The following is a 27,246-nucleotide window of genomic DNA, read 5'->3' on the forward strand; positions in this document are numbered from 1 at the left end:
GTCTTCCAGGCCGGCACTTTTGCTCATTCATTCTTGTCATCAGAAAGTTTAATTTTCGTTAATATACTCGTGCATTGTGTCAAACTTTTACCGGACTTCTTTGAAACAAAATTCATTCAGCTTGCTGGAAAGTCATGGATTCTTAGAATAGCTTTCGGGTGGTTCGCTTTCCCGGAACGACCGAATTAAAATCGGAAAGGGAACAAAGAACTGATCGACCGGTTGTGGAGGGGAGCGGGGAGTATATTCATGTTCAATGTTATGGATCGGACCCAAAATAGATCAGACCACTTGTCTCTTTCTTTTCCACGTCCGGCAACGAAGGAGAGCGCCGGATGTATAGGTGGAAGATCCAAAATAGACTCGGGGGAGTTTTATTTTCTCGTTTGCTTATTTTCGTCGAAATTTTCTTCTGTCAGTCAAATTCAATAAGGTGGTCTGAAATTGTGTTTTTTACACAACAGAAGACGTACGTAATTATAATTTCCGTGAGGACTTGTTGAATGTCTTCAAACATTGAACACCTCTTAAAGCAACTAACTATGTTCTATGTTCAGTGTTGCTGAACTAAGACTAAAACTAAAAAATTAAGTACAGAAAGATGATGGTTATGTCCATATTACAATATTAAAATATGAAATCTATTGAGACCTGTACCAGAACAAAGTATTTAAACAACTTATGCCCGTTTCCCCGGCAAATATCTTAAGTAGGGAATACAGAAATGTTATGGAGAAACTGATGTTTGGTTTGAGATTACACAAAAATTTAATGCGGCATCTTCAGAATGTCTCTCGACCATTGATTCACTTAAGAAATATAATGAAAATTTAAAGGAAAATCTCAGAAAAAGAGCAAAAGAAGAGAAAAAGTCCGTTTATAAAACAGGGGTGGGCCACCTTCCCCAACTCAAAGAATCTGTAAAGATGGTTTGCTTTTAGATATTATTAACAAAAAACTTGTTTTTGGTTTAGAGAGGCAATTTGATAGTGATGCAATTTCAAGTTCAAATGTAGCTTTTCCTAAAGTTGGCTAAGGGAAGGAGGTATAGTTGTGTTTAATATTTTACATTTATTATTTGCTTATTAAAACTAAGTAAGTATAAATAACTAGGTACAACCTACTAAACAATCGGAAAACTACTCAAAAGTAATGAAAAACGGAACGACCCCCCAACGAAAAACTGTATGGCGGTACGAGAAACGTCAAATTTAAATTCAAAACAAACTGACATAGGAGGTTAGAAATCTTTTCATAAAGAAGTTAAGGGCCGATTACACCGACATATTTAAGGGCACCCTACACTAGGTTTTAATTTAACTATGACATTTTGCACATGATCTGTCACAGTCAAAACATAACTTAGCCTAGATGAACCTAGGTACCCTAGGATACCCTTAATTACGTCGGTGCAATCCGCCATAAGTCATGAATTTTCGACCCTTAAGTTAAGGAAGCTTTAAGTTACGGTTACTGTGCGGTGGAACCAAAATTAGCCTGTTATGGGATACTTAAGCCCAAACTTACTTAAACCCAACTTAGCGAGTGTCGGGGAAACGGGCATTAGAAACATAATAATATTTATTGAATAAGAAGAATTGAAGACTTATGTCAGTTTAGTTTAGACTGTGTTATTTTGCATCTGATGTGTCACATTCAAACCTCAACTTAGCTTAAGTTGTCAACTTAGCTTAAGTTGTACTTAAAACCGACTTGGTAGTATCGGGGAAACAGGCATTAAAGTCCTTATGCAAAACAGTATTATCTTATGTTACAAACAGGAAATTGAGGTATGACGTGCTTTCTATTTTTGAGTATTTACTAAAAATGTTTACACAGTTGCTCCTGAATTGTTTAGAAAATAAGTTAGTAGAACAACCACTTTACGCATAAATTCGGTTTGTTTTTCAAAGAGAAACTTTTATTTCTTTGCGGGGCACACCTGATGTTGAGATATTTTGATCCGAAAAACCAAAAAGTTTTGCCTTAGAAGTTGTACTGTGATGACGAAGAAACTAAATTTCTACCAACATGTCAAAGGTAGCAAAGACAACGATAATTTAACCGAAAACAGTATCTAAATGAATCCGAAGAGAAAATAAATTAGGATTTAAAACTGCTAACTAGACCGAGTGTGTACCATATATTTTAAGGAATAGTGAAGGTTTTATTGGAAGTATCTGTATTTTTAAATTTTACGATCGATTGAGTGGCATATTTTGAATAACACGAAATTGAGTTTTATTTATATCAATGTGATTTCAATGCCACCACAAATGAAGCATTTTATGTCACCGAATGTGTGAGGTTTTATTGCGCACTTTTATAGGTTTAGCTAATTACTTAGTTTACTTTTATGCCTTTGAGGCATTTTCAGACTAAGTTGTATAAAAAGCTAAAATTATATTCATAATACATACATAACGAATACCAGAAGAAAACATCTGATTGGGCATTGTGTTCACTTTAACAGATTTTTAGAATTGTGAAGGAAAATATTTCTAAAGAGTAATTTCTATGTGAGTTGGCCAACAGGATCTCCTGATTTGGTGCTCATGGACTACTTTTCGTGCATAAATTAAGAACCATAATTTACTAACTTTAATAACAGTGGAGAATCTAGAAACATGTCAAATAAGTTATCAGAAGTGTTCTTTTACGTCCGACCGTACAAAAACTATTTTAATTAGGAACTACAAATATCAAATTCACCAACCACTTCGACAAGCTTTTGCGTGGAACTTTTGACATTTGTGAATCCAGATAATAATATCCGTTTTGCCTGAAAACTTGTGTGTCTCAAAATTATCTGTGATTGGTTGACTTCATATCTCACAGAGTTAGGATTAGCAGTGATTGGACAGTGTCAATTGCCTACTTATTACTTTTCCAAGCTATTAAGAAACTAGAAAATATCCTTTTTTACTAACTTAAGTATGCACTCTACATTTAGCCTCCATAAAACTATTTCCACTATTAACTTTCTAATCATAGATAAATGCGAATAGTAAGTCTAAAACAAAATATCTAATTTAAGATGTTCATCAAGTGACACATTTGTGACTAGCACGTTTTTGCATGAATTTGCTACTCATTTTGTCGACTAATATTTCACGTGCTAGCCAACTGAACCGGTATAGAATTTTGCGGTTTTCCGGACCAAAATTGTAGCAGTTACTGAGGGAAAAGAAAAAATCGGTCGCGTGTCGACAGACCTGCAAGTAAAACTTATGCACGTTGTCTGGAAACCATTCCTTCCAGATTTTAACACCTGAAATCCGGTGATGAAAATAGAACCACCAAACGTGGTGATCTGGCTTCATTATACACCGTTGCGTAAATTTGTTATGAGACCAATACAAAGAGTAGTAGCCAATTTGATGGTCACTGATCACTAATTTTATGTTGCTTTAAGTTAGCAAGTTACAGCAGTTTTGGTTACTATTGTTTTGGTTTGTGTAGTACTATGGCTTATTGCTGGCAGTGTGGTAATCATTTTGAGATTAACTTTCTAACTGTCCCTGGTACGTGTAAGTGTGCGCCAAGCACTTTTTTAATCTAAACTCAAATTAAAAATGTATCCTGTATGTGCTGCGGTAAGCGGAAGTTGCCTGGATTATGGCGCAACAAAGATACATGTGGCCCTGTTTTCTTAACTTCTTTTTTTTCTGACTGGTATATACAACCGGAAGCGTTGTTTTGGAGGTTTTGCTTCGTGTAAACCACCTTTAATTTCTCAATCAGCTTGATCGGTTTGTTAGGGAAAAGACAATTTTAAGTAAAAGGTGACTAAATTTAGCCGAGAGCTGGAAATGCCTATTTTCAGCTTACTGTTGTGTCTGGTCGGCAGGAAAGCTGTAGCACGTGTCCCTTGTGATTGAAGTCCTGCAACAAATCTATAGGGCCAGTTCAATAAATTCCTACCATCCAAACACACTTCTTAAAGGGAATGAAAACCGTGTAGCTTCATTTCGACTGTTCCTGGTACAAAAAGCCCCAGGTTAAATTTAGCCAAAAGCACAAAAATAACATCCGTAATTGGCAATAAAAGCTTTGAGTGAAGGGTGCGACTTATTCGGTTATATCCAGGTGAGGAGCGTTTCTTTTCGGCTTGCAGACCAGCAGCCGAGCAGATTTTCACTCATATTTCCGATCGTGCTTTGATTGCCTTCAGCAGTACATGCGGCAATTGGAAAACAAACAAAAATTAGGTAACTTCCGTTACGGTTGCGCCATGTGAGTGCAGCGGTTGGACGAACGGCACCACGACTTAATAAAAATAAACTCAATTTAATGGAGACCAGAAAGAGATTTTTTTGTCGTTTTGCATCGGTTTTCTTGCTCCAGCTGTACCAGTCAGAGTTAAAATAATCGTCATATAGCTGATAAATTGAAAACTGCTATTACACTATAATATGTTTGTTGTCTTCAACACGAAACAACAGATCTTGATGCAGTTCGATTTATTGGCTTTTGATTGACGGAAAAACTTTGATACTCAATGTCTCGGTACATTTTTGACGCAATTAACGTTGTTGTCTCTCAAGAAATATTGATTTATCCGAAAAATGCAATATAACAGCAATCTCGAATTATGGCAGTATAACTTTGATCTGTCAAGTGTTGTTTCCATATTATATGTATTACATAATTTGAAACCAACCCGCTTGAACGATAGAACTATACAGTGTCCAGAAACAGTAAAAATGGAAGAGAAACTTATGCAAAAAGAGAAAAATTACAACTCTGGACACCCTGTAAGGGTTTATCAAACACGTCCTTTTTCTTAAAGGAAAAATCGAACAACAGCTGAAGCACTATGTTTCTTCACAGTATGCTTGCCCGGTGTGGAATAGGTCTGTGCATGTCAAATCTATCAATGCTGCTGTTAACGAGACATGAGGCCACTCCGCTGGATAAGGTCTATAAAGCGCCTGAGCCGGTGAGGCTTTCTGAGTACAGTACCGATAGATCCACCAGAAGTCTTCCCCTTAAAACAGGAACCCTCAGCAGGCTCCAGGCTGGACTGGAAGAGCTGGAAATCCCTCAACCGTCTCAGAACCGGAGTTGCCCCCCGTAAAGACGAACCTCGCAAAATGGGGAATTATTAATGAACAGGATGTCAAATGCGACTGTGGGGCGACACAGACTATGGAACACCTCCTTGTTTGAAAGAACTACCCATGCTCCCTAGAAGATTTATGGCTTGTGGATAATGCTCTGGACGTAGCCCGATACTGGGCTGACAAATTGTAATATGGACTCTGATGGACTGAAGTGATAATGTTGGACATATTTTGAATGACAGATATAAACTGCTGATATGGCTTAATGTAAGAACACTGTTATATCCATTTTCTGGATAAATCAATATTTCTTCGGACATAGAGGACACCAATTAAAAAACGTCCCGATCATTTCAACCTGTTCTTCTATTCTTTTCTTGAAAATTTTAGGCATTTAACCAATACTATCAGTATTAGATATTCTTCTAGTCGTTTCTTGAACATTTTGGACAATTACCCAGCTTAATCCTTTCAACACATTTTAGTTTAGTGGGCGCGACCCACTAAAATGTTTATATTTACATATTTTTTTAAAAGAGCCCGCTCCACTGGTACCTCCTACATACAGTAATATATTCCTTGGATAATTTACCTTTATTTTTCATTCTTCATGGAATATTACTGGGTGCGTATTCTGGAAACGAGGGAAGGGAGTTATCAAGAGAAAAATCTGTAGAATGTGACAGGAACCCGCCAATGTCAGGCTTCTTCTGACACATTCTATCAACACTTCTCTTCAGAATTCCGTTCCCCGCTTTCAAGAATAGGCCCCCTGGATTCTGGAAACGAGGGAAGGGAGTAACCACGACATTGAGGACACCAATTAATACAATTAAGGACACCTGTAGAATGTGACAGAAACCCATTATTGTCAGCTTCTTCTGTCACATTCTATCAACACTTCTCCTAAGATTTCCGTTCCCTAACTGGAATTTACTTAAAAGAACCTGGCCAAGTTGGTGAACATACTGTTCCACACACTTCTAAATGAAATAACACCCTTGCAAAGCAGTAAAACTTTTCATTCTTGGTTCTATTAGGGCCGTATGCACCGAAAGTCATTTTGTAGTCAGATTGCAATTTTATTTGTAATGCATGTTATTGAACACTCACCGTCTAAAATTAAGCCTAAACCTTCAAAAGAACTGATGGTGCATAGGGCTGTTGGTAATGCAAATTTCACATCGCTTTAATACTTCCACAATCTTACAATATTAAACATTGTCTTTGGTACTACACCTATACGGGTATAGAAATGTAAAAAATTATCCCTAAGAAAACAACGGTGAGATATGAGAAAACCAAATCAATGAACTTGACAATGATGTAAAACTAATTTGTTAGTGAAGACGTCATTCAACGAGAGTGGTTCCACAAAAATTTGATTGATATCTCTCCCTCTTGTGATCAACTGTCAAATTACGTCATATCCCCTGTTGCAAACTGTTGCCGTTGTAGTAGAAAAAGAAAAAGTAACTTTTGAGAATACTACTTGCTGTACATTGATGCTAATTTTTAACTTAGATAATAACATCAGTTACTTTAACCTTGCAGTAGTTACATTAGTCTTAGAGTAAGTATCGAAGGATGGTTACTAAACAACCATAAGATCAATCTGATTTTCATACATAATTTAGTTGGTACTGTTCAGATATGTGACGCAATTCTAGTTTACTTGCTATCTTGGTGACAGTTACATTTGCTATTCCTTAATATCAAGTTGCACCGACGTTTTTTAAAGTTTTGATTTGACTGTGACATTTTGCACCTGACCTATTACAGTCAAAGCCATTACTGGTTAGTAGAATTCTGTGCCCTTGATAGAAAAACCAATTTTTACAGAAAAACGCGCGAAAATGGGGTACATTTTAGTTACTCTACTAATACTTTGCGCATTCGTCAATTGTCAAGTGTAATATTCCTATATGCATATTGTCTAAATAATGTTAATTGTTTAAGCACTTGACGCCTTTATGGGATTTTTTGTTTACGATATCTAAAGCCGAATAATATTAAAAACCCTTATTACTTTATTAATCTACATGGTACACATACAACATTAACTATAAACTATTAAATCACGTATTCACCTTGATTATCACTAACGAACATAAACATAAAATAACACTTACAGAAAGTGTTAGTTTTTCCAATTTGAGTCAAAACCGGCAGCACTGTCAGAGTCAGAATCATTATTCAAATTTGCATTAGGCAAACTGATAGAAGAATAATTTTTAACTGGAGTTTTCGGGGTTGAAGGTGTACTGCTCAATCCTGACTCCCCTCTTTTGACTTTTTTGCGCAGTGCGTAGCCTTTTGGGGCGGCCATAACAACGTCCTGAAACAAACCACTTTTGAGGTCAGATTCACGGTCACGTGACTTCGTAATTTACTTTCTGGTTGACGTTATCAGCCGATCCCCATCCTTTATGCACCTTCTCAGTAACGGGGTCTGTTGGGGTAACAGTAACACTGTTGCCAACACCCAAAAAGTTGCTGAAGGCTTCTGTAGTCTTCTTCACTCGGACGTTTAAAGAACCAATGCGCAGGAAGCCTAAATCTTTATCTGCGCAGAAATCCTAATCAAGTTATAAGTCAATTACGGGTATTTGTTACAAAGTTACCTGACTGTTTTTTCCTACTCTTGATTTCTGTAAGAAAAAATTGAAACGACTTGGGTCAGTATATGAATTTTTAATTCAAATTTTCTACCAACATGCAGTTAAAAGTTCCATACAGCAGTGATACTAAACTAATACTTTACAGAAAAGTGTACAATATATACTTAGGAAAGTCATGCATTTATTCCCATTAAGCCTGCTAAACTACTAAGCTCTGAATTCCTATAATAATATGTCTGTGTGTTTATGGTATCTTTAGAGACTACCAACTAAAATGTTCAAGAAGGTGCAATTAAAATACCGAGTAGAAAAATTGATTGATTGAAGGAATTGAATAGATTGATGGTTAAACTTTTATAAGCGACTGTTATTACACGCTTTGCAGCTAACTTCCATTTAAGTCAATAATTAATAAATTACAGAATTATTGATTTATCTTCATCTAAAATACAGGAGTGCACTTTTTACTTTTTTATGACTGAAATGCACCTCGGTTGAAGTGTTATAAAAGTAGCAAACATTAAGAATTTGCCTAGAAGGTAACTGAAACGGTGAGAAGTACGAAAAAGCACAAAATGTAAAAATCTGTCCAAATTGAACAGAAAGTTTAGATTCTTAGAAGTGAATTTCATTATTGAACAAAATATTTCTAATATACCAGTAATTAAAATATGTAAATTCAATTAAACCACCTGCTTGTACTTAAAATTATAGTAGAATAATTTACTGCTCACACTAAAATCCCAACTAAACTCTAATAAAGCAAAATATGACCTATAGAAGATATCATAGTACCAAGTCTTTTCCAGAGGACTGACCATTACTTATTAAATGGCTGAAATACAGGCACACCATTATGTACAGGGTGATATTGATCTGGCAAGACGGAATACCAGTTGGTGGAAGGCGGATTAACAATTTAATCTCCGTTAAGCCGACGACACACTGATCATAGCGTCAACAATACCAGAAATAACGGAAATTATGAGCAGACTTCTAGTTATTAGTGGTAAACAATTTCAATTATCTTGGTTCCTTGATTAATCAGCGACTACCAAGCTAAATAAAATATGCTCTTGTCTTCCCCCATTGCAACGTACGCAGCGGAAACTTGAACTTTAAACAAAGCAGATAAAAACAGAATAGAGACTCTTAAGAGTATCGTGGAGAGAACACCGAACCAACCTATCCGTATTACAAGAAATTGGTCCACGTTCAAAGCTGCTAAACAGAATAAACGGCATGTATTGCAGTACCTTGGGCATATAGCTAGAAGATCAGGAATAATCGAACGACTAATCATAGAAGGGAAAGTGGAAGGCAGACGCTCAAAAGGCAGATCTCCAACTAGATGGGTAGACCAAACAAAACGCTTAATAAACATGAGACTGCATGATGCCGAAAGGATTGCACAGAGAAGCATGGTATCAACTGCTGAATCAAATATAAATGGTGTCACTGCATCCTTTGGAGGATAATGGAAAGAGGAGGAGGAGGAGGATATTGATCACACACGTTATAGTCAACTTTCGAAATTTGAAAATGGTCATCATCTAAAAAAGGCTAGTTAACCCTACTTCTACGCCTTGGATGAACCCGGGTATGTAGGGTAGTTTTGAAAAAGAACACCCTGGGAAGCTAGCCCAACATTAACAGCGTGCGGTGTTCCCGCAACAGCGGTAGGAAAAGAAATTGTTTTATTGCGGATGGTTTTTGACTTTCTAACAGACCGGCCATGCGTGTACGACTTTCCCGAACTGTTATACTCACTGCGCAGAGTGACCGTGCTGTTTTCTTTCAGATTCTTGCTGAGCAGATAGTATTCGGCTGTACGGCCGCTGTAGTCTCTGATGTTGGTATCTGCCTCTTAAAATTTGTGTTGTCATGCCCACGTTATAGTTTACAGTAAATAAAACTTACTGTAAACTTCAATGAGGAGTTTGAATACATCCTTGTGATCGAATTGGGCGGCAATATGTAGTGGTGTATAGCCCTGGAAATAATCAGACTTTAGAGAAGTAATGTCTAAACCTCAGAGAGGCGGATGGAACAGTAATTCCAAAGTTATCGCTAATTAACCGGACTGTTTACGAACTTTTTTACACTAATTGCGGTCGGAGCTGAGGCCCGCCGAACATAAATTAGTCCGTAATAACCGGTGTAACGTGGATATTTATCAGCGTGTAACCTACTCAAAAAATGTCCGAGAAGAAAGGGGCACCAGACCGTTAACGAGCTTTGTTATCTTCGGTCGAAATTTTTATTAAAATCTTAATCCCGGTCTGCGCTATGGTGACATCTGATCTCCGATGGCGTTTTTCTTACCGCCGCCTTTTCTTCGACCTGTCACTTATATGGGTGACATGGGCTACCGGTCTTGATCAGGGTTGGACTATCACATTAAAAAAAAAACCGTCACTATAATACGCATGCACTATTAATAAGGAGAAAATGTGATGAAGATTGATGATAGGTTTATACAAACCATTAACATAAAATAAGGTTCAGCCAATCATATTACAAGGTTAGAACATGCTTATTGCCAGAATAAGGGGATAAGTTTCGTTCATACCCCTTTGTTGACTGACATAGTTGACTATTGGCCAACCTGTATAAACCAGGCTTAAAACGTCTTTGGTAAATTATTTAGAACAATGATTCTTTGACGTTTTAGGCCTAGTTGTACAATTACAGTTTAAGTTCAGTTAAACTGCGACTGGTAGTTGAATTTTGCCATATGAAATACAATGCTACCAAAGTGACATTTCTGACTTGAACCAGGTTCAAAGGTTGAACCACTGTTGTACAATTGAGCCTTAATGTCATAATAATTATCTAGAACGTTCATTTATACTGAACCAGTTTAAGACAGTATTGAATACACTGATGTTGTCGATATTGTTGGTACAGGCATTTCCAAAGTGATTCTATTCATAACTTAGAAACTTAAAAATATTTTTAGAAGCTCCTGGAAAGTTTCTAACTGTGATCTTTGAAATTTCTAATGTGATTCTAGAAGCATCAAGCAATTTTAAAGTGATTCTAGGGGTCTCTGGAAACTTTGTAGATTGCAGAGGCTTCTGGTAATTTTAAAATTATTCAAGAGGCACTTGGACACTTTAAAATATTTTTAAGAGCTTCTGATAAGTTTAAAACTGGCTATTGGGATTTCTAGAATGATTAAATTGCAAACTAACCCATGATAACCATAAATCATAGCTTGGAACTGCACATTTAGGCTAATTAATTTAAAAAGTGGATTCTAAGTTCTTCAAATCATAAAACTCTGCAATTATTGTAGACACAAACGTTTCGTTCCATTGACGACCATGCCATAAAAAATGTACTAACTGCATTTAACACAGTCTTTAGATCCTAAAATATGAAATAATGTATACATAGATTATAAGGGTTGTACTTGAGTTTTAAAGCTAGAAAATATTGATTCTAGCGTTCAAACCTTAGATGAAGTGTAAAGCATAGAATTTTACTTGTAGGTAGACTCTAGAAATCAATTGTATAAGTCTGAATACCAGAATATTAATTGTAGACATAAAATAAGGCCTTAAAACTGAAAGAAGCAATTTCAGTAGGTATATCTGGTGGATAACACGTCAATTTTCAGTAAATTTTTAGTAGTAATCATACTACTACTTCTATTGTAACTAACTGGAAACAGTATATATTTTAGTATTTGTAAAGATCAAATTCATCATCAAATATGTACACAATTTGTATTTTTAGACTTTTAATTTAGGTGGTTATTCTCCACTTGATATTTCTCAGTAATTTTGTAACACATTTCAGTCACAACCGGAAAGATATTAATTACGAGTCCAACCCTGTCTGGTGGTGGCCTAAAAATGCGTAAGACGTACTTAGGTAGGCTTATTAACGAGCGGCCTTTCGAAGAAAATTATAATATCAAAAGGCCGGTTTTTTTTTTTTGAAAACAAGCCATTATAACCGCGTTTAGTTATGTTTTCAAAAGAGCGGTTTCCCTAAAACCGTTTATTGTAGTCGTCCGTTCATGTAAAGAATTAGAAAAATCTTGTTGGCGGTCCCCTTTTTGGATCAGACTTTCTCACGTGGAAGAATTTTTTCGGTGAATCACCTTTTTTTCGACGAATACTTACCCCGTTCTGTAGTTGGCAGGCACCGTCATGGAAATAGTCAAAATATTAGGAAAAACAAAGTTTAGGAGCTTTAGCATGCTTACCGTTCTGCCATTCACGTCTACCTTGTACCTGCCGGCGAATATTTTGATAATTTCCTGGTTCCCATATTTAGCTCCCCAATGCAAAACAGTCTGGAAAGTTGAATAATATTAGTTTCCAGCTATGTTTGAATTGTATTAATTAATTAAGCTTAGAGCCGCAAACTTGCTATGCATTAAAACGGTAAGTTTATAGAATGTTTCGATCATTGTATTTTCTAAGGTATAAGTCTCGTTGACTTCAGGCTTTATAAGCGTTGAAGTTTGTAAAATTGTCAAGAAGAATTTGTAGTGAATATCATTCTTGGATTACCTTCAATACTATCACAAGCTGGATCAAACACAGTAGATTAAATGATGGCTCAAGTAAATAATATACATTTCGGGTTTGTGACAAAACGAAATGTTTGTTCGAACTAATCTCAGACATGAGTGAATTTCAATATGGCGTCTTAACTAATGTCCTTACTAACATTATTTCTGGGTCGTTCTTCAGGTGAACTTACTGATTGTGTGTGTGAAGTATTTTCGTTAGGGTTGTTCTTAGAATGAACACTGGTCTCTCCAATAAGGTTCGCGCGACAATTTGCAAAACATTATTTACATGGGACCGTCCACGACCGAATTTATGTATATATGTCGCGTCCGTTCCCATGTCGACCTTATCTGATACAAGCGCTATCTTATGCGGCGATCGCCAACGTAAGCCCACATATTTTGGATTCCCTTTTTTATTTCGGAACCCGTAGCGCACCCCGCGGCGAGCCCCAGTACTATCTGATGTTTAAATTACCTCCTCTCGTCCTCGTCCTAAGACAAAAGCGTCCCCACCGCGCAAAACTGTCTCCACGAAATATTTTCCTCCATTTTATATGTAAATATAAATTTTAAAAGAGAATTGAGCGCCAACAAATTCGTTGTCACCTGCGCGGGCGATCGGAAAAATCCCCAAGACAAGCCATTAAGAGCCGAACAAAAAACGCGCCTAATTGGTCCCCGATAACCCGGTCGATAAACGAGGCACCAATTTAAAAAAAAAATGGGACAGTTTCAAAATGTATAACTTCCTGTTGGGGCCCCCGAGATCGATAAACCCGATAAGGGCCATCGATACCCGAAATTAACACCTTGGAGGTGTCAGTTCAAGTTTTACTCTGGGAAATCGGACGCAATTTGACTTGCTAATTGACTGATTTAGGGCCGAGGGCGTACGAAAACGGCGCCATGTTTCGTAGTTAAAAGAGTAATTGTGGGATACTTACGTACTGTCGTGTCGGAGTTCCAAACAAGTCAGCAAACAACACCATGCACATGGAAAAAAAATAGATTAGTGTCTTGATAAAACCACAATGTAATGTTAACACAGAATTACATGAATTTAATTCCAGAATAAATAATTACGTTAAACCCTAAAGTGTGCTTAGTATCAAAGTGAGAAATAATAGGACTGATTTGTTGGAACTGTTAATAAGCAATGATAACAGGTCTAGTTTCACAAACAGTGAATATAAGAGCATTTGTTTGAAACAACTTTTTGGATGTAGTTTCGGAACACAATACTTACATACAATCAAAACTGGGATGAAGTCAAAAGGAGTAATGTCAGAAGATGTAGCAGGCCACTGCATATATCATCGTTTTTAGAAATCAGTATGTTCAAAAACAAGGATATTCATTTTTTACATCAGTTTATAAGTCATCTCATATTGCTGGAACATTTGGTTTTGTTCAGGTGTCAAGAGTATTCTAGAATTGATGTTTCATTCTTTTTTTCCGAATATACAGATCAATAATTCTTGAAGATGATACAACCACTTAAAAGATTGGCAACCAAGTAATGGATAAGTTATGAAGAACTAGCTGGCTACAATTTCTTCATTTGAAGCATTGCAAGCAAACCGCTTTCAGTCATTTAATTTTCAGTTCACGGTTGTTCTACTTAATAACCAAAATAAATTAAAACTAGTGGGAGAACCTAAAACAGCAATTCGACAAAATACTATTTACTTATCAAACAATATTCAACACCAAATATGTACTGCAGTATATTCCAATGCTTTAAAAACTCTGAAACTGACTCATTTTCAAATTTGAGGATGTCTCCTGATCTCGTCAACATCTGAGTACACCTGCTTCTTCTTCTGAAACATTCAGAAAGTGAATTCAAGCTTTTCAATGTGCCACACTAGTACAAAAAATGGCTCAACAACTTACAAGTTACATATTTGTAAATAAAATGGCAATGCATTATGAAAACTTGTTAGGCTACCAGTTTACTCAAATACAAATTGTCCTGAACACGTCATAATACGTTAAATCCTCTATCTAAATCCGATCTGAAGTAGGTTCTTTCGATAAGAAAAACGCTTCCCTTTAAATACCCTCGTGAGTTAATCACCCAGAGGCAGGTGTATTATTACGTTTAACTAGTATACACAGACGTAGTTATTTGACGGATGCCATTATTAACTTATTTTAACTGCTTGTTTAGACATAAGTACTTATTATGTATCTGACTGTGTAGAAATGAAATATATTCTGTAAACAGTTTTTTCCAACAAAATTATACTTTTTTACTGTGCTAAGTTCCTGGCAGACTATTTCCATCAAACATGAGTAAATTAAAGTGCCTTAGTTACACTCCAAAGTATTCTACATTCAAAAACGCAGTTGGAAAATATTGCTATTAAATTCAGGTTGATTTTCCGGAAAAACAAGATAGAAACAATACTGTTTTCAAAAATTTCCTAGTCAGGTGACTGTTCTCTTAAAAGTAGTCGTGATTGCGTTTCAGTTCGAATTTGTTGATTTAATACCTTTCAGGCTTGTAAGTGATATTATTATATGGCAATCTTTATTTCTACTTTACCACTTAAAATACTCGCTAACAGAGCTTCGAAATTTTTTCGATAAATTCTAGCTTAGTTTTTCTTAAAATGATCTTGTCTTGAGCCAAAACTGTGACCTAAAAAACTAAATAAGAGAGAACCAAAATGGCAGACAGAAGAATTATTGTGTCATAAAGTAGCAAACCTTTATTTTGCATTGCAGTTAATTGAGCGCCTGAAGAATTTTAAATAAAAATTTGCCTCGTCTTCTGAGAGATTTTCTTTAATTCGCCAGGTCAAATAAAATAATTTCGACAAGTTTTTTTAATACTTTTTTTTGGCTGAACAATCCTAAAATAAGCTTATTTTCTCCTTTCCTTGCATCTGCTAAAGTCTTTGACTTTAAACAGCTCTCCAAATGTATTCTAAAGCAAAATTGTCTTCATAGATTCTATATATCTCCAGTTTGCATATCTTCAAAGTTAAATATACACAACAATAATGATTTAAATAGTATTCAGATTTGGAGATTTTTCGAAGAACTTGAAGGTTGAATTTCTATAATATGATATTATCAGCAAACTCTCTCTATCACTATAATATTCAAGAGAAAGACGATGACCTTAAGGGATGGAAAATAGAATGGAGGGTGTTCTTGCCGAAATTGTCAACACACGCTGCGATCTGATAAAAGGCAATGCTTACGGAAAGCGAGGTTCCTGGGGTGCCCCCCTAAAGTGCCAGCCTAAACAATAGTCAAGAATGCGGTTTTATATAACGTAAGTGCGTTTCCTGCTGCGGGATTTTTTTTTACTACTAGCACTACGTTCTTGATTTTTATTAAAGGTTTTGTTAAAATTTGACTTAAATTAAAAAGTAATACTTACAGCCTATTATTAGTCCATATGGTTCCATATCCAAAGCCGCAAAGCATTTTGTAAGAAAAAAGAACACAATTAAATTCACCATCTGACGAAAAAAGACCTCCAAAAGGTCATCAAGACCACCATCCACACCCGCCAATTTGACCGTTTGTTGGATTGCGTGATCGGCCGGCAAGCTGAACAAACCGGCCGCAGATACTAACGAGAGATAAGAGTGATAATGAAAAAGGCGTTCGGCCAGTTTTAACTGACCGAATTAGCGGATGATGGATTGTGGTGATGATACCTGAAGAGGGCGCGGCCCGCTAATAATCTTGGCTTGCACTCACCGTGAATGGATCCTGAAACAAAACAGAGAAATTAGTTTCTTTTGGTTAGCAGAGAAAAAAAAACAGCAAATCAATCTACATTCTACAACACGTCACCAAACTTTCATTTTGTTGATCTTCGACGGAGACAAATTGAAAAGTAGTGGGCGCATAGACGATCAATTACAGCGTTCAGCTCCTAAATTATGTATGTCAAAACAACAACTAAAAAAGAACGGGCGACTACTACTTGACAAGAGCCTTGGAATTTGTTCCAATTGTCGAAACTTGTGTTTTGCAAACCGCATTACAAAAAAACACGAGTGTCAACCAGCAAAATGTAACAAGCTTGCGATCATCTAGCTTAACAATCCAGAGTGACACCACGTACTTTAATTCTGTTATTTTCAGCTAACACCACATCATTCATGCGTGAAAAATTGAGTCAGGGTATTAAGTTTAAATCCACAATTGCACTGTGGTCTTAAGTAATAAAAACAACCTTGAAGATTCTAAACATGTCCGTAAATGCACACACAGGTTGTTACATCATTTTGGAAAACCTAAGGCTTGTGCAATGTCTGAATATTATAGCAATATACATAACTCAATAAACGTAAGTATAGTAGCCTTTAATTGCAGAAGTCATCAATCGACTTGAAGAAACTGAATATCTCTCTAATTAGCCAAAGTCAATACAAGATTCAATGTTTTGCTTCTCAGACCATATGTGTAATGAATTTTTATGTCAAACTGTAGAAAAAAAAGGTTTAAAGAGGATCTAAAGGGCAATTCAAAGAAAACAATGTTCTAAGCACTTATTATCATCAAAAATTTGTAGAAGATATTGATAAAATCTTTCGCTGTCCTGTGAAATCACCACTGAATCTTGAAAAGGGTGAGTTTGACTAACAAATAGAAAATTGGGATAGTAAGAAAATTTCTGGATTAAGTGATATTGGTAACACTAAAAACTCAAACACTTGAAGAGTTTAAAAAGTCCCTAAAAGTCGCTGTTCCCAGCCACCGAAAAAAAACAAGTGCAAACCCCGGTATACGTGTCCGGATATTTTTAACGGGACAGTCCAGCTAAATCTCCCGAACATTCAGTTCGACACGGTGTCGCGCATAAATTCGACAAAAAAATAAATCGCCCCCCATTCTGGCGTTGACATTCATTGGATGCGTCTTTTTGTGTCGTCGAGTGGGCGCCCCCCCCGTTTATAAATTACCACTCTGTATCGAGTGTGCCGGCCAATTTTCCCCTTCTAAAACAACCACCACTATCCATGGCAGCATTGGGGTAGTTTTCAGCGCCATCCCCAAATCTGTCGCGCGGTATGCAAAGCACCGCACCCCAATTAATTAAAATCGACCTGACGTAAGACTCGGGTACCCATTTATCCTGTGATTTATTTTGGGTTCCCTTCTTCCACTGAGTGGGTGTGACGGCCAGGGGTACAGACCCGGCGCCACCACGTCGATGGTACCATAGAGCGTGGGTGCGACAAGGACAGACCGACAGTGATATATGTCCAAGGGGCGTACGCCACGTCAATTAGGAGCCTATCCTTGTCATTAACACCCCTACAACCAAACAGTTTTGTGATTTTTTATGGCATAGAAGATTTTGTGTGTAAACTAAGGCTTTCTCACACTAGAAAGGAAAATCCAGCTGTCAGTCGGGAATTTAATAAGTGCCAGGCGACACATGTAACGTTTTGCTCGCATTTTAATTATGACCGTGTCGCAAATTAATGCTTTCCGAATACGTTTTGCATTCGTTACGACCAAAAGGTTATTACTACCTTAATCAGGCACGACATTCGCTTTTTTTAATTGCGTCACGACACCGTCCCGAAAAACATCTGCCTGGGAGGGCCCACAACAAAAATCCGACCATGGTCAACATAACCCAAGAACTCAATTCCGACCGATAAAATGATTATTATGGTATAATTTTCAGTACGACCAGAAGAAACTCGAGGTTTTATGAGTTCATCTTTAATATAAAATGTTTTGCCATTACGTTTTATTGTAATTTTCAGTTCTTTACAAATGATGATGGCCCCCTGGCAATAACTTTGTTCGGGTTCAGGATTCTGAACTGTTCTCGAACTGATTTGGGTCATCTGTATGGATGGGATTGCTGTACTCATTTACAGGACCAATTATCGTGCAAATGGTCCAAACCCATATTTGAAACAGTTCAGAATCAATAACCCAAACAAAGGTATACATATCAATATTCAACCAGCTTTATTAAAATGGTAGTTACTTAAATCTACAAGGAAATAAGATAATTTGATTGCCTTATCGTATACAAATAGCTTGCTTTTTCCTTAGTTACTGGAAAACATTCATAGAACAAATAAGGCTCATTCCAGATATGCAGTGCATCACGTTATAAGAATTTCTATGTTATGTTTGGTGCAAATCTAACCTAATCTACTTAGTTACAAATTTCCTATGGTAGTTAATAACTTTCTTACAGTACTACGTATTTACGAATATGTCCACAAACTTTGAATCAAACGTCAAACTTACCATGGATTCAAAAACCTACTATTTCTTGTACTATAACTATGAGTTTTGCTAATTTTCTGTTGTGCAGTGAAGAAGCAATATTTTTTAAGAAGAGTTTTAGTGTTGATTTGTTTACTTAATTCGGAATTTCCAATATCTTGCTTGTTTGTTTGTGAAGCAAAAACTGTTATCTAAAGTTAAACTAAGAAGTAAAAGATCTGCTTGCTTCTAATAGGATAAGAGATGCACCAAAGTAAAAGTAATACTTCTTCGCTTAGAGGCTGAAACAATTTTTATTAAATTAAAAGCTCTAATTACGTTTTTTCGATTACAGCCCGATTTCGTTCACATACTGCTCGACTAACCGAAGATGTTGGCGACAGACAGAGTAGATTAAGATCGCGCATATTGAAACCGCGGGCACGTTCGGCTCCTGTATATAAATTTTGCGGTCCTTTTGACTCCTATGTGGCAATTAGCGATGGGAAATCTCTCCCGGGTGGTACCGGTACCAGCGCATCTCAAACTGTTTCAATACCGTCCAGGCCAGCGCCTCTTCAACATTCATCATCCGCCAGCGGACCGTAAATTTTTTTTAGAGCCAAGGAGGCTGCACTCTTAATCCCACTCTAATCTCGCGTAAATCAATCAAAACTGATGCGTTTATCCGCCTAAATACCTCGAACGAGTACGAACACATGTATCTTCGACTTCAACACCTCTTAAAACTTATTTTCGACTACTCGACCTGTCAGGAGCGGATTAATTTCGAAAGTGTTATTCTGGCCTAGGCGAAAAGCGGGGACAGCTGCAATTTTCCGGCTGGCGCAACTCGGTTTCAGCGACACGTTTTAGGAGGTTTTACGTCTTAATTTTTCTTCCCATCCGACCACCCGTGCTAAAAAATCACGGACACTTTTGCCACCTTAGTCAAAGGGCATTGTCTGACGCCTTTTAATAGAATGACCGGCCGGAAAAATCGGGCTCGGCATTCGGGAAAATAGAGCGACGACACGAAAAAGGTAGGTCCGACTCGAATAAATCACGTCCAACGGTCACATGCTAATGAGGACTCACCTAACTGGCTTTCTTTGCCGTGTCCTCAGACTGTGATTCTAAGATATACGGAATTTTGCTTATAAGAACGGCCTACATTAAGTATTTGCAATTCCCCAAAGAAGATTTAACCTAATCTAAACTGCTAGCCAATAGAAACATATCCTAACTAACTGTATTGTTACATATCTAAACATGAATATTTATTTATCTTTCACTAGTGAGTCTAGGATGTTTTGTGATGGCTTTTGGATAGATGAATTAAATTACTCTAAAGGACTGAGCATAACAGGATATTTCAGATATATTTAAGAAATTTCACTGGTAGAAACTCAACTAACCAAAACCGATAAGACCAGATTATTTCTGACAAAAAGTTACAGGAACAGATCTTGTATGTTTTTCTAAACACTTTTATCAAACTTTCTCCGAAATTTTTCATAAGTATATGATTTATATCAGAAATCCCAGTCTGTCTGAAACGAAAGGTCTTTGAGCAGTGTATACTCCCAGTTATGACGTATGGTGCTTCACTCACACAAAAATCTGCTGAAAAGCTCTGAGTTGTCCAAAGAGCTATGGAACGTTCCATGCTGGGAGTAAGCCTAAGAGACAGAATACCAAATGAAATAATACGACAAAAAACCAAAGTGGTAGACGAGGTAGGGTAGAAGAGACGAGAGATGGACAAAAAGAGTGGCGTTCTGACATGAGGCGTTAAGAAGTCGAGGAAGACCTCCAACTCGATGGACAGATGATCTAAGAAGAGTAGAGAGTAACAGGTTAAGCGCAGCACAAGACCGCACTAGGTGGAAAATGTTAAGGGAGGCCTACGTCCAGCAGTGGACAAGATTGGCTGTGTGATGATATGATTTTAGTGCTGCCAGACGTGTTATTAATTTTGAAGGTTTGATATATTTTACAGGAAAATGCCGAGCCATGTCAAAATCCTGGGGATGTGCCTGCCAAATAATGACTTTCCTAATATAGACAGATAACTATTATACCCAATGTATATGAGAAGGAATATGCAATCATCGGCCAAAGTATCATGCCTGCTATGTATTTGCATATCTCTATAGCATGTGTCTTCACATATACCCGATTGTGACATAGTGTATCTGAGCGAAATCTAGTATGTATTTGTGATGTGTGGGGTTTCCCTGCTGCCTAATCAGAGTATATAAAGGAAAAGATAATTTAATACGGATGAAAATCTTCTACAGTTGCTGAAGGATATGCGGAAGAATCATGTTCCAGTAAGGTACTGTTGGAATTCGAACTATCTTCACCAAGAACAGCAACCCTATCTTCTTTTGATACACAAGCTAGACGTGTTATTAATTTTGAAGGTTTGTTATATTTTACAGGAAAATGCCGAGTCATGTCAAAAACCTGAGGACGTGCCTGCCAAATAATGTCTTTACTAATATAAAGCTAATGACAGATAATTATTATACCCAATGTATATGAGAAGGAATATGCAATCATCGGCCAAAGTTTCATGGCTGCTATGTATTTTCATATCTCTATAGTATGTTTCCTCACATATGTGTGGGGTTTCCCTGCTGCCTAATCAGAGTATCAAATAAAGGAAAAGATAATTTAAGAGGGATGAAAATCTTCTATAGTTGCTGAAGGATATGCGGAAGAATCATGTTCCAGTAAGGTACTGTTGGAATTCAAACTATCTTCACCAAGAACAGCAACCCTATCTTCCTTTGATACACAAGCTCCTTCTATTGCTACTAATCATCAATTTTGTGAAGGGTCCAGGAAATTGAAAAAACATATTCTTGAATCAGCTTATGTAATTTCTGCCTTGAGCTCTTTTCTAATGTGAAACATTTAAAGTTGAATTTCGCTTATGGTTTGCAGGACATTAATTAAGCGCGACAAAGAGTCCAAATGGGCGTAAGTGTGTTTGTAAATACCCGAATTCCCCAGGCAATTTATATATTTAGCGGTAGATTAATCTCTTGTCGCCCGCCTTCATCGAAATATTTTAATCATCCGGTGCGCGCCCGTCAGCCGGCGTTACTAAAAAATAATTCAGTGCCTGGTGATACTCTGGCCGGGCTGTAAATGCTTCGGGGAGCGCCGTTACTAAACTAATTCTTCCGTCTTGATAAAAATCCGGCTCGAAGGACTATCCAGCCATGTATGTGGGGTGGTAGATACGATTCAGTTAATTAAGGCTTCCGTTACTTGGTGCCGTCCCCCCAGGGAGATCGCATTGAGATATTATCCCGAGTCGCATCTGTTTAGGAGCGTTATTATCCCGGTGATATATTCGGATGCCACGGATTTTATCGCGCGAAGGAAAACCGATTCTTTATTTTTATGTTTTACAGATGTTTAGACAAATATTTCGGTTGCCGTTTGGGCCACTTTTTTCTTGCATTTTTTAGTCTATTTCTGGACCTGCGTAAAAAAAAAATCTTAAATCTTTATAAAATGGGGAGGACACCCAACTAGAAACTACTAACCCTTGACCTTTTTTTTCAGGGGGGGGGATTGGGGTGCCAGTCGGTGAGAGCTGTCGCACGTGTTGCATAAGTTCACATGCACGGGATGACGTCACGTCGCTCCCTAAAGTGCATTTGCATGTCGCCGGGGGGATTCGGAGTGCGAAAAAATACGACAGCAAGAGAGCTTGTTTCCGAGGCCGGTGTAGGGCGCATCGATCACTTGTACGGCTTATAACTGTCCCATCGCGTTTTATTTCGCGCTAGTTATTTCGGCTAAGCCCGAGAAACGCTATTTCCATATCGGGACGTCGTCCGTCCTGTTAATTGGGGAGATGGATGAGCATTGCAACACTGCAACACCACCTCAATTGTGTTTTGCTAACACATTTTCAATCAAAAGTGGAATTTGCTCTTTTTTGGTCTTCCCTGACTATTGATGGTATTTGGATGACAAAACCAATTGTAAATTTTTCAAAAAAGAAATCCCGTTTTCCTTAGTGGAGGTTGGCGATCACTTCCCCAAACGCTTCCCTATCTGTTGCAACCTGAAACAACTGATGTCTTTTTGTGGATTGTGCTTTTGATGTCCAAGTTTCTATCCTATATAACAGCTGAGATCATACCTAACATTTTAGAAACTTTGATCTAATAGCCAAACTCAATTTCCTATTTGTGAACATTGACTTGTATTCTACAAATCCTCTCCAGACTATTTCTGTTTTGATCTTTATCTTCTCAACTTGATCCAATTCGGAATTTCGGTTGCTGCCAGTTATTTGTATTTCACTCTCCAATTGCTTACGCAGTTTTTTTATAGGATATGCCGAGTGAAAAGTTTCAACAGGAAATTACACGAAAACTATACCAACAAATTGTAATTACTGCTGTAGTGATAAACAACGTGTTGTTCAAGGATGTGAAGAAGAATGGTCTAATAATGAGAGTGCCGCCTAATAGACCCAAAGAAATCCAGAGCGCTGTTTTTTGTATAAAAAGCCAGTAACGGCTTAACTGCGCTGACAATCGCGGCTTAAAAAAAATATAATCCTGCGGCCGGTACCACACACGTTGCGTCTTCTTGTCTTATCTCTATCTAAATCTCTTGTGCGGATAGTGGTAAAAACCTGGTTTTCTTACGGCGTTAAAGGCGCTTTTTATAAAACCGACCTCTTATCTGGGCGGCCCGCGTTAGTCCGGGATAAATCGCCGTCATTAGTAATAGTAGTCGTGCATATAAATTTCCGGCTCTCTCCCTTTCTCTCTGGAATTTGAGGGTACCAAAAGGAAAAAATAATCGGACACGTCCGAATTCTTAAGGGCGGCAATACACGCGAACCTCCGCGTCAGCTGCCGTCGAATTCTAATTAAAAAAATTCAAATGATATCCACGTCAATCCGAATACCAAGTCCGTCGATTTAAATCAGGTGGTGCCGGGGGCTTTTTTATAATCTCGCTCGACATGTGTTTTCCACGATATTACGCCAACGGCACGTGCCTTCCATCTTATCAGATTTCGTTTAAACAACACTTCTTGTCTTCGGCTACCGTCCAATCACAATACATGCAAACCTGGCAACTTTAATATAACTCAAAAATGTACAGGTCTCGTGACACTTATCAGTGTCCAGGTTAAAACGAACAACAGAAAAGTAAAATTGATGTTAAAAATAAAAAGCGATCGTAATTAACTCCTGATTTAGCAGCGACTTTATGAGTTTCACATTTAGCGGTGGGGCCGTAAACCACTCGGAAAAATTACTTTACAACCTAGAAAGAGTTATATCTCTTCGGTCGGGACCGTACGGCATCTGGTCGCAATTCTATCAGAAGTTATGCCCGCGGAAAAGTCTCTTGAGGTTCTACCATGTAATTTTCCGGGCTTCATTCTATTATTAAATCACTCGATAACCTTTAATACCGGCACTTTTAAGACCTGTTATTAAGTGGTACCCGGTGCGCCCAGGCAAAATTGATGTAGGTACCGTGACTTCTAGGAAGTTTTGATTACTTCATTTAAGTCCTTTTCAAGCCTAGTTACTTCAATGCTTGATAAATCACTTCTTTAGTTTTAATCAAATGTACAACTTGTACAGTTCCTACTGCGTACACTTAGTGAGAAGAGTGTTCTAATCGGTGTTAAAAACACTTTTTTAAATCCCCCGGTATGAAGAATTCCCAATTTAAAAGCCATAATATTATTTAATTGCGTGAGCCTTTATAGTTGGCCAAATTGGTTAGGTAATGAAAGACGTGATCTACAGCCGATCTGAGGTAAAACGTGACTTATTGCATTTTAGCATCATTTTTGCTTATTCATATTAAGGAATTTTTTAAAACAGTTCGTAACCGTAAGCATTTTTCAAAAGCCAGATGCAGAGTTCTTCTTCTTATTTGTATTTAAGATCTCGCGATCTGTTAGTTTTGCAGGTTCCTCTGGATCAGTTCCTGGGAGGTGGACTGCCAGCTGTCCTTCCATCTCTTAGGTGGTCTTCCGGGTGCTCTTTTCCCTTCAAGTGCGATGCGTGGCAGTTCCCTCTTCCATTCTTCTCACGTGAGCGTACCAATATATTTTTCTTTGTCTCCCCCATCTTACGATGTCTTGCACCCCACATTGTTCCCTAATGTCAGTGTTCCTAATTCGGTCTACTCTTGTTTTTCCCCTTATAGTCCTGAGCGTTTTCATTTCGGCTATTCCGTATGTCATGATTGGCCTGATACAAGTCTTATAGATCCTGACCTTGCTATCCTTTCGCATGTATTCGTTCGCCCATATTATCTGCCTTAAGCAGCCCGACATGGCAGTCGCTTTGTTGATCTGGCTTCTTAGGTCCTTACTGGGTCGTGATAACTCGACAGATCCATGCCCAGATATTTGAATTGTGAGACTTGCTCGATGATTTTGTCCTGAACTACTAGCTTACATCTTACGGGGTCATGTTTATCGCTTGGCTGACCTGGCAGATTTTGTGTAGTCTCTATAGATCGTCCTCCGTTTCCGCAAAAATAGCTGCATTATCGGCATAGCATATCATGCTGATTATTTTATTCGGTCCCATTCGGTATCCCATATTTAATGATGATATTTCTTCTATAATTCTTTCCATTAAGATTTTGAACAGAAATGGGCTAAGGCTGTCGCCTTGTTTGATGCCTCCTGGTGTAGGTATCTCTTCCGTATAAGTGTCTCCTGCCTTTCTTTAGTCATGTTGCTCATATTGAGACTGCGGACTACTCTTACGATGGTGTCAGGCATTTCTTTCGTTATCAGTAAATTTATGATGTCGGAGAGGCAAACCCTATCAAATGCCTTGGTGAAATCGATGAAGCAGATATATGCTGGTGTATTAAATTTGATTAATTCGACAGATCCAAAGTTAAAATTGCTATTCAACGAGATAGTAGTCAGATAAACACACTGAGCAGTACAAGATGCATTTTTAATTAAATCTGTATTGAATCCATTAGTAACTAGAAATAGTGATATAAGTAAAATCATAGTACCAAATGTCATGTGCATTGCCTGAAATGTCGATGATATTACATATACAAATAACTACCAAAGTTGATGTAGCTCATACACTCTTCTCTTCATAGAGGTTAGCTTGAAACATATTATCTTCACATATTTCTGACTTTGCCATAATGAACACTTAAAAAACGTAAGGGTTATCTCACTCACTGTAGAGAAAGTTCCAAGTCTTCCTAGTGATAAAACGCTATTCATAACGTACTAAATTCTGCTCCGACGCAAGTAGTACATTTAATATTTTTTTGCTCAAATACGTCCCAAGGTATTGACATAAACAACAATGTTGAAATTGGTCAAATCATGAAAAAATCATTTGTTCCGGACAATAATTTAGAATATGATTTTACTCATCTATAGGTATTGTTAATTTAATTTTCTCTACATAAAACTTTCATAAATTTTGAAAATATTTCCACGCTCGTACATATTGTAAGTATCCGGTTTTATAGGCTGGTAAACATCGGAATAAATAAAGACATAAGTTAAAGACCCCCGTGAGTTCGGCCGCCCATCAAAACGTTCGCATAAATGACGTGTCTTGTTAAATTTAATTGGCAGATCAGTTATTTATTCGCATAACTCGGACCAGGCCAATTACACAAATATGCAAAATTCCGCATTCAAATATACAACAGTTAAGGCTTGTTAACGTTTTGTTAACAATTTGTATGGCGTTTTCATCGGAAGGTTATACGCGTATGTACGCTTAATGGTGTACCCCATCAACACATACACGTTGTCCCGTTTCCAACTGCCTGTGTCAGACTGAGAGGGAAAACCTAGTTTTTGTGAGATTTAATTTTAGCCTGGTCTTCGCAGACTAATTTAATACATTGAGAGGTTTTGCTTGTAGAGCCTTTTGAAGCGTGTCAACGCAAATTGCTGCCCTGACATCCGTTTACCCACAAAAGACTAAATAAAGGAAGAATCACTGTATTTTCGCACATACACCCTCTTAATGAAATATAAATAATTAACCTCAAGAAGCGCAACAACATTTAAATATTAATAAAACCACCCGGTAGAGTTGTAATAAGAGTCATGTACGCTAATACGTGACAACTCTACGTGTCTGAGCATACATAAAACATGCCGACGCAATGAAATTTAAAATTAAGATGCATAATCAATTAACTTCAATCTTAATAAAATACTTACGTACAAAACTACGGCTCAATGAATAATTACACCCCCGAATCCCCACTATTGGGCGATGGGGCCAAAGGGGAAAGCACTAACTACAAGCCGAACGTCCATGTTCGAGGCGTACGCTCTCTCGATTGCTTCTCTTTGGACCCCCCCGGGTTGATTGCCGGACCTTGTTTAATTATCGGGAGCTTGTCCGAGTCGGCCAGGTGAATTGGGGATTTGCCCCCCTACCCCTCTTCGGAACCCCTTTTTAATCGCGCTCCATTTTGAGGTTACGGTTTGGGTAGTCCTGTCGGTCCCTGATTAATTGAGTGGGGTGGTTTTTTTTTTGTTAATAATTAATCCACGAGGTGGTGGTAACTAGACTATTCGGTGTAGTTTAGAAGATGAAGTTACATCATGTAAATTTCTGGTCAAAGATTGCTGTTTTCTGATATCAGTGAATGCAAAACTGAATTTGTCAAAGAAGTTTAGTGTGTACGTACAGCCCAGCAAAAACGAACCAGAGACGTTTTTAGGAATCATGTAGATAATTTCAAAAAACCCTCTGACACGTCATTTAAGCCCCATTGAATGTCCGGTACGTTCTCC

General features: G+C 37.6%; 2 protein-coding genes across 2 annotated transcripts in view; one reads left to right on the top strand and one right to left on the bottom strand.

Annotated features, from left to right (window-relative positions):
• LOC145731767 (coiled-coil domain-containing protein 102A) overlaps positions 1–27,246 on the top strand; it is a 54,401-nt gene that overhangs the window by 22,862 nt on the left and 4,293 nt on the right. The gene's annotated exons all lie outside the window — the stretch shown is intronic.
• The window catches only part of sowah (ankyrin repeat domain family member sosondowah), a 42,671-nt gene continuing 22,498 nt past the window's right edge, over positions 7,074–27,246 (bottom strand). The window contains exons 6-14 of the mRNA XM_081983740.1: positions 15,945–15,956; positions 15,619–15,621; positions 11,907–11,996; positions 11,824–11,829; positions 9,608–9,680; positions 9,458–9,553; positions 7,691–7,717; positions 7,460–7,632; positions 7,074–7,404 (exon numbers count right to left, since the gene is read on the bottom strand). Coding sequence (XP_081839866.1) covers positions 7,207–7,404; positions 7,460–7,632; positions 7,691–7,717; positions 9,458–9,553; positions 9,608–9,680; positions 11,824–11,829; positions 11,907–11,996; positions 15,619–15,621; positions 15,945–15,956 — 678 coding nt within the window. The 3' untranslated portion in view covers positions 7,074–7,206. The remainder of the gene's footprint in view (positions 7,405–7,459; positions 7,633–7,690; positions 7,718–9,457; positions 9,554–9,607; positions 9,681–11,823; positions 11,830–11,906; positions 11,997–15,618; positions 15,622–15,944; positions 15,957–27,246) is intronic.

Source organism: Ips typographus, linkage group LG7 (genome assembly GCF_016097725.1).
Source record: "Ips typographus isolate SLU linkage group LG7, UJ_Ityp_2.0, whole genome shotgun sequence".
Lineage (NCBI taxonomy): Eukaryota > Metazoa > Arthropoda > Insecta > Coleoptera > Curculionidae > Ips > Ips typographus.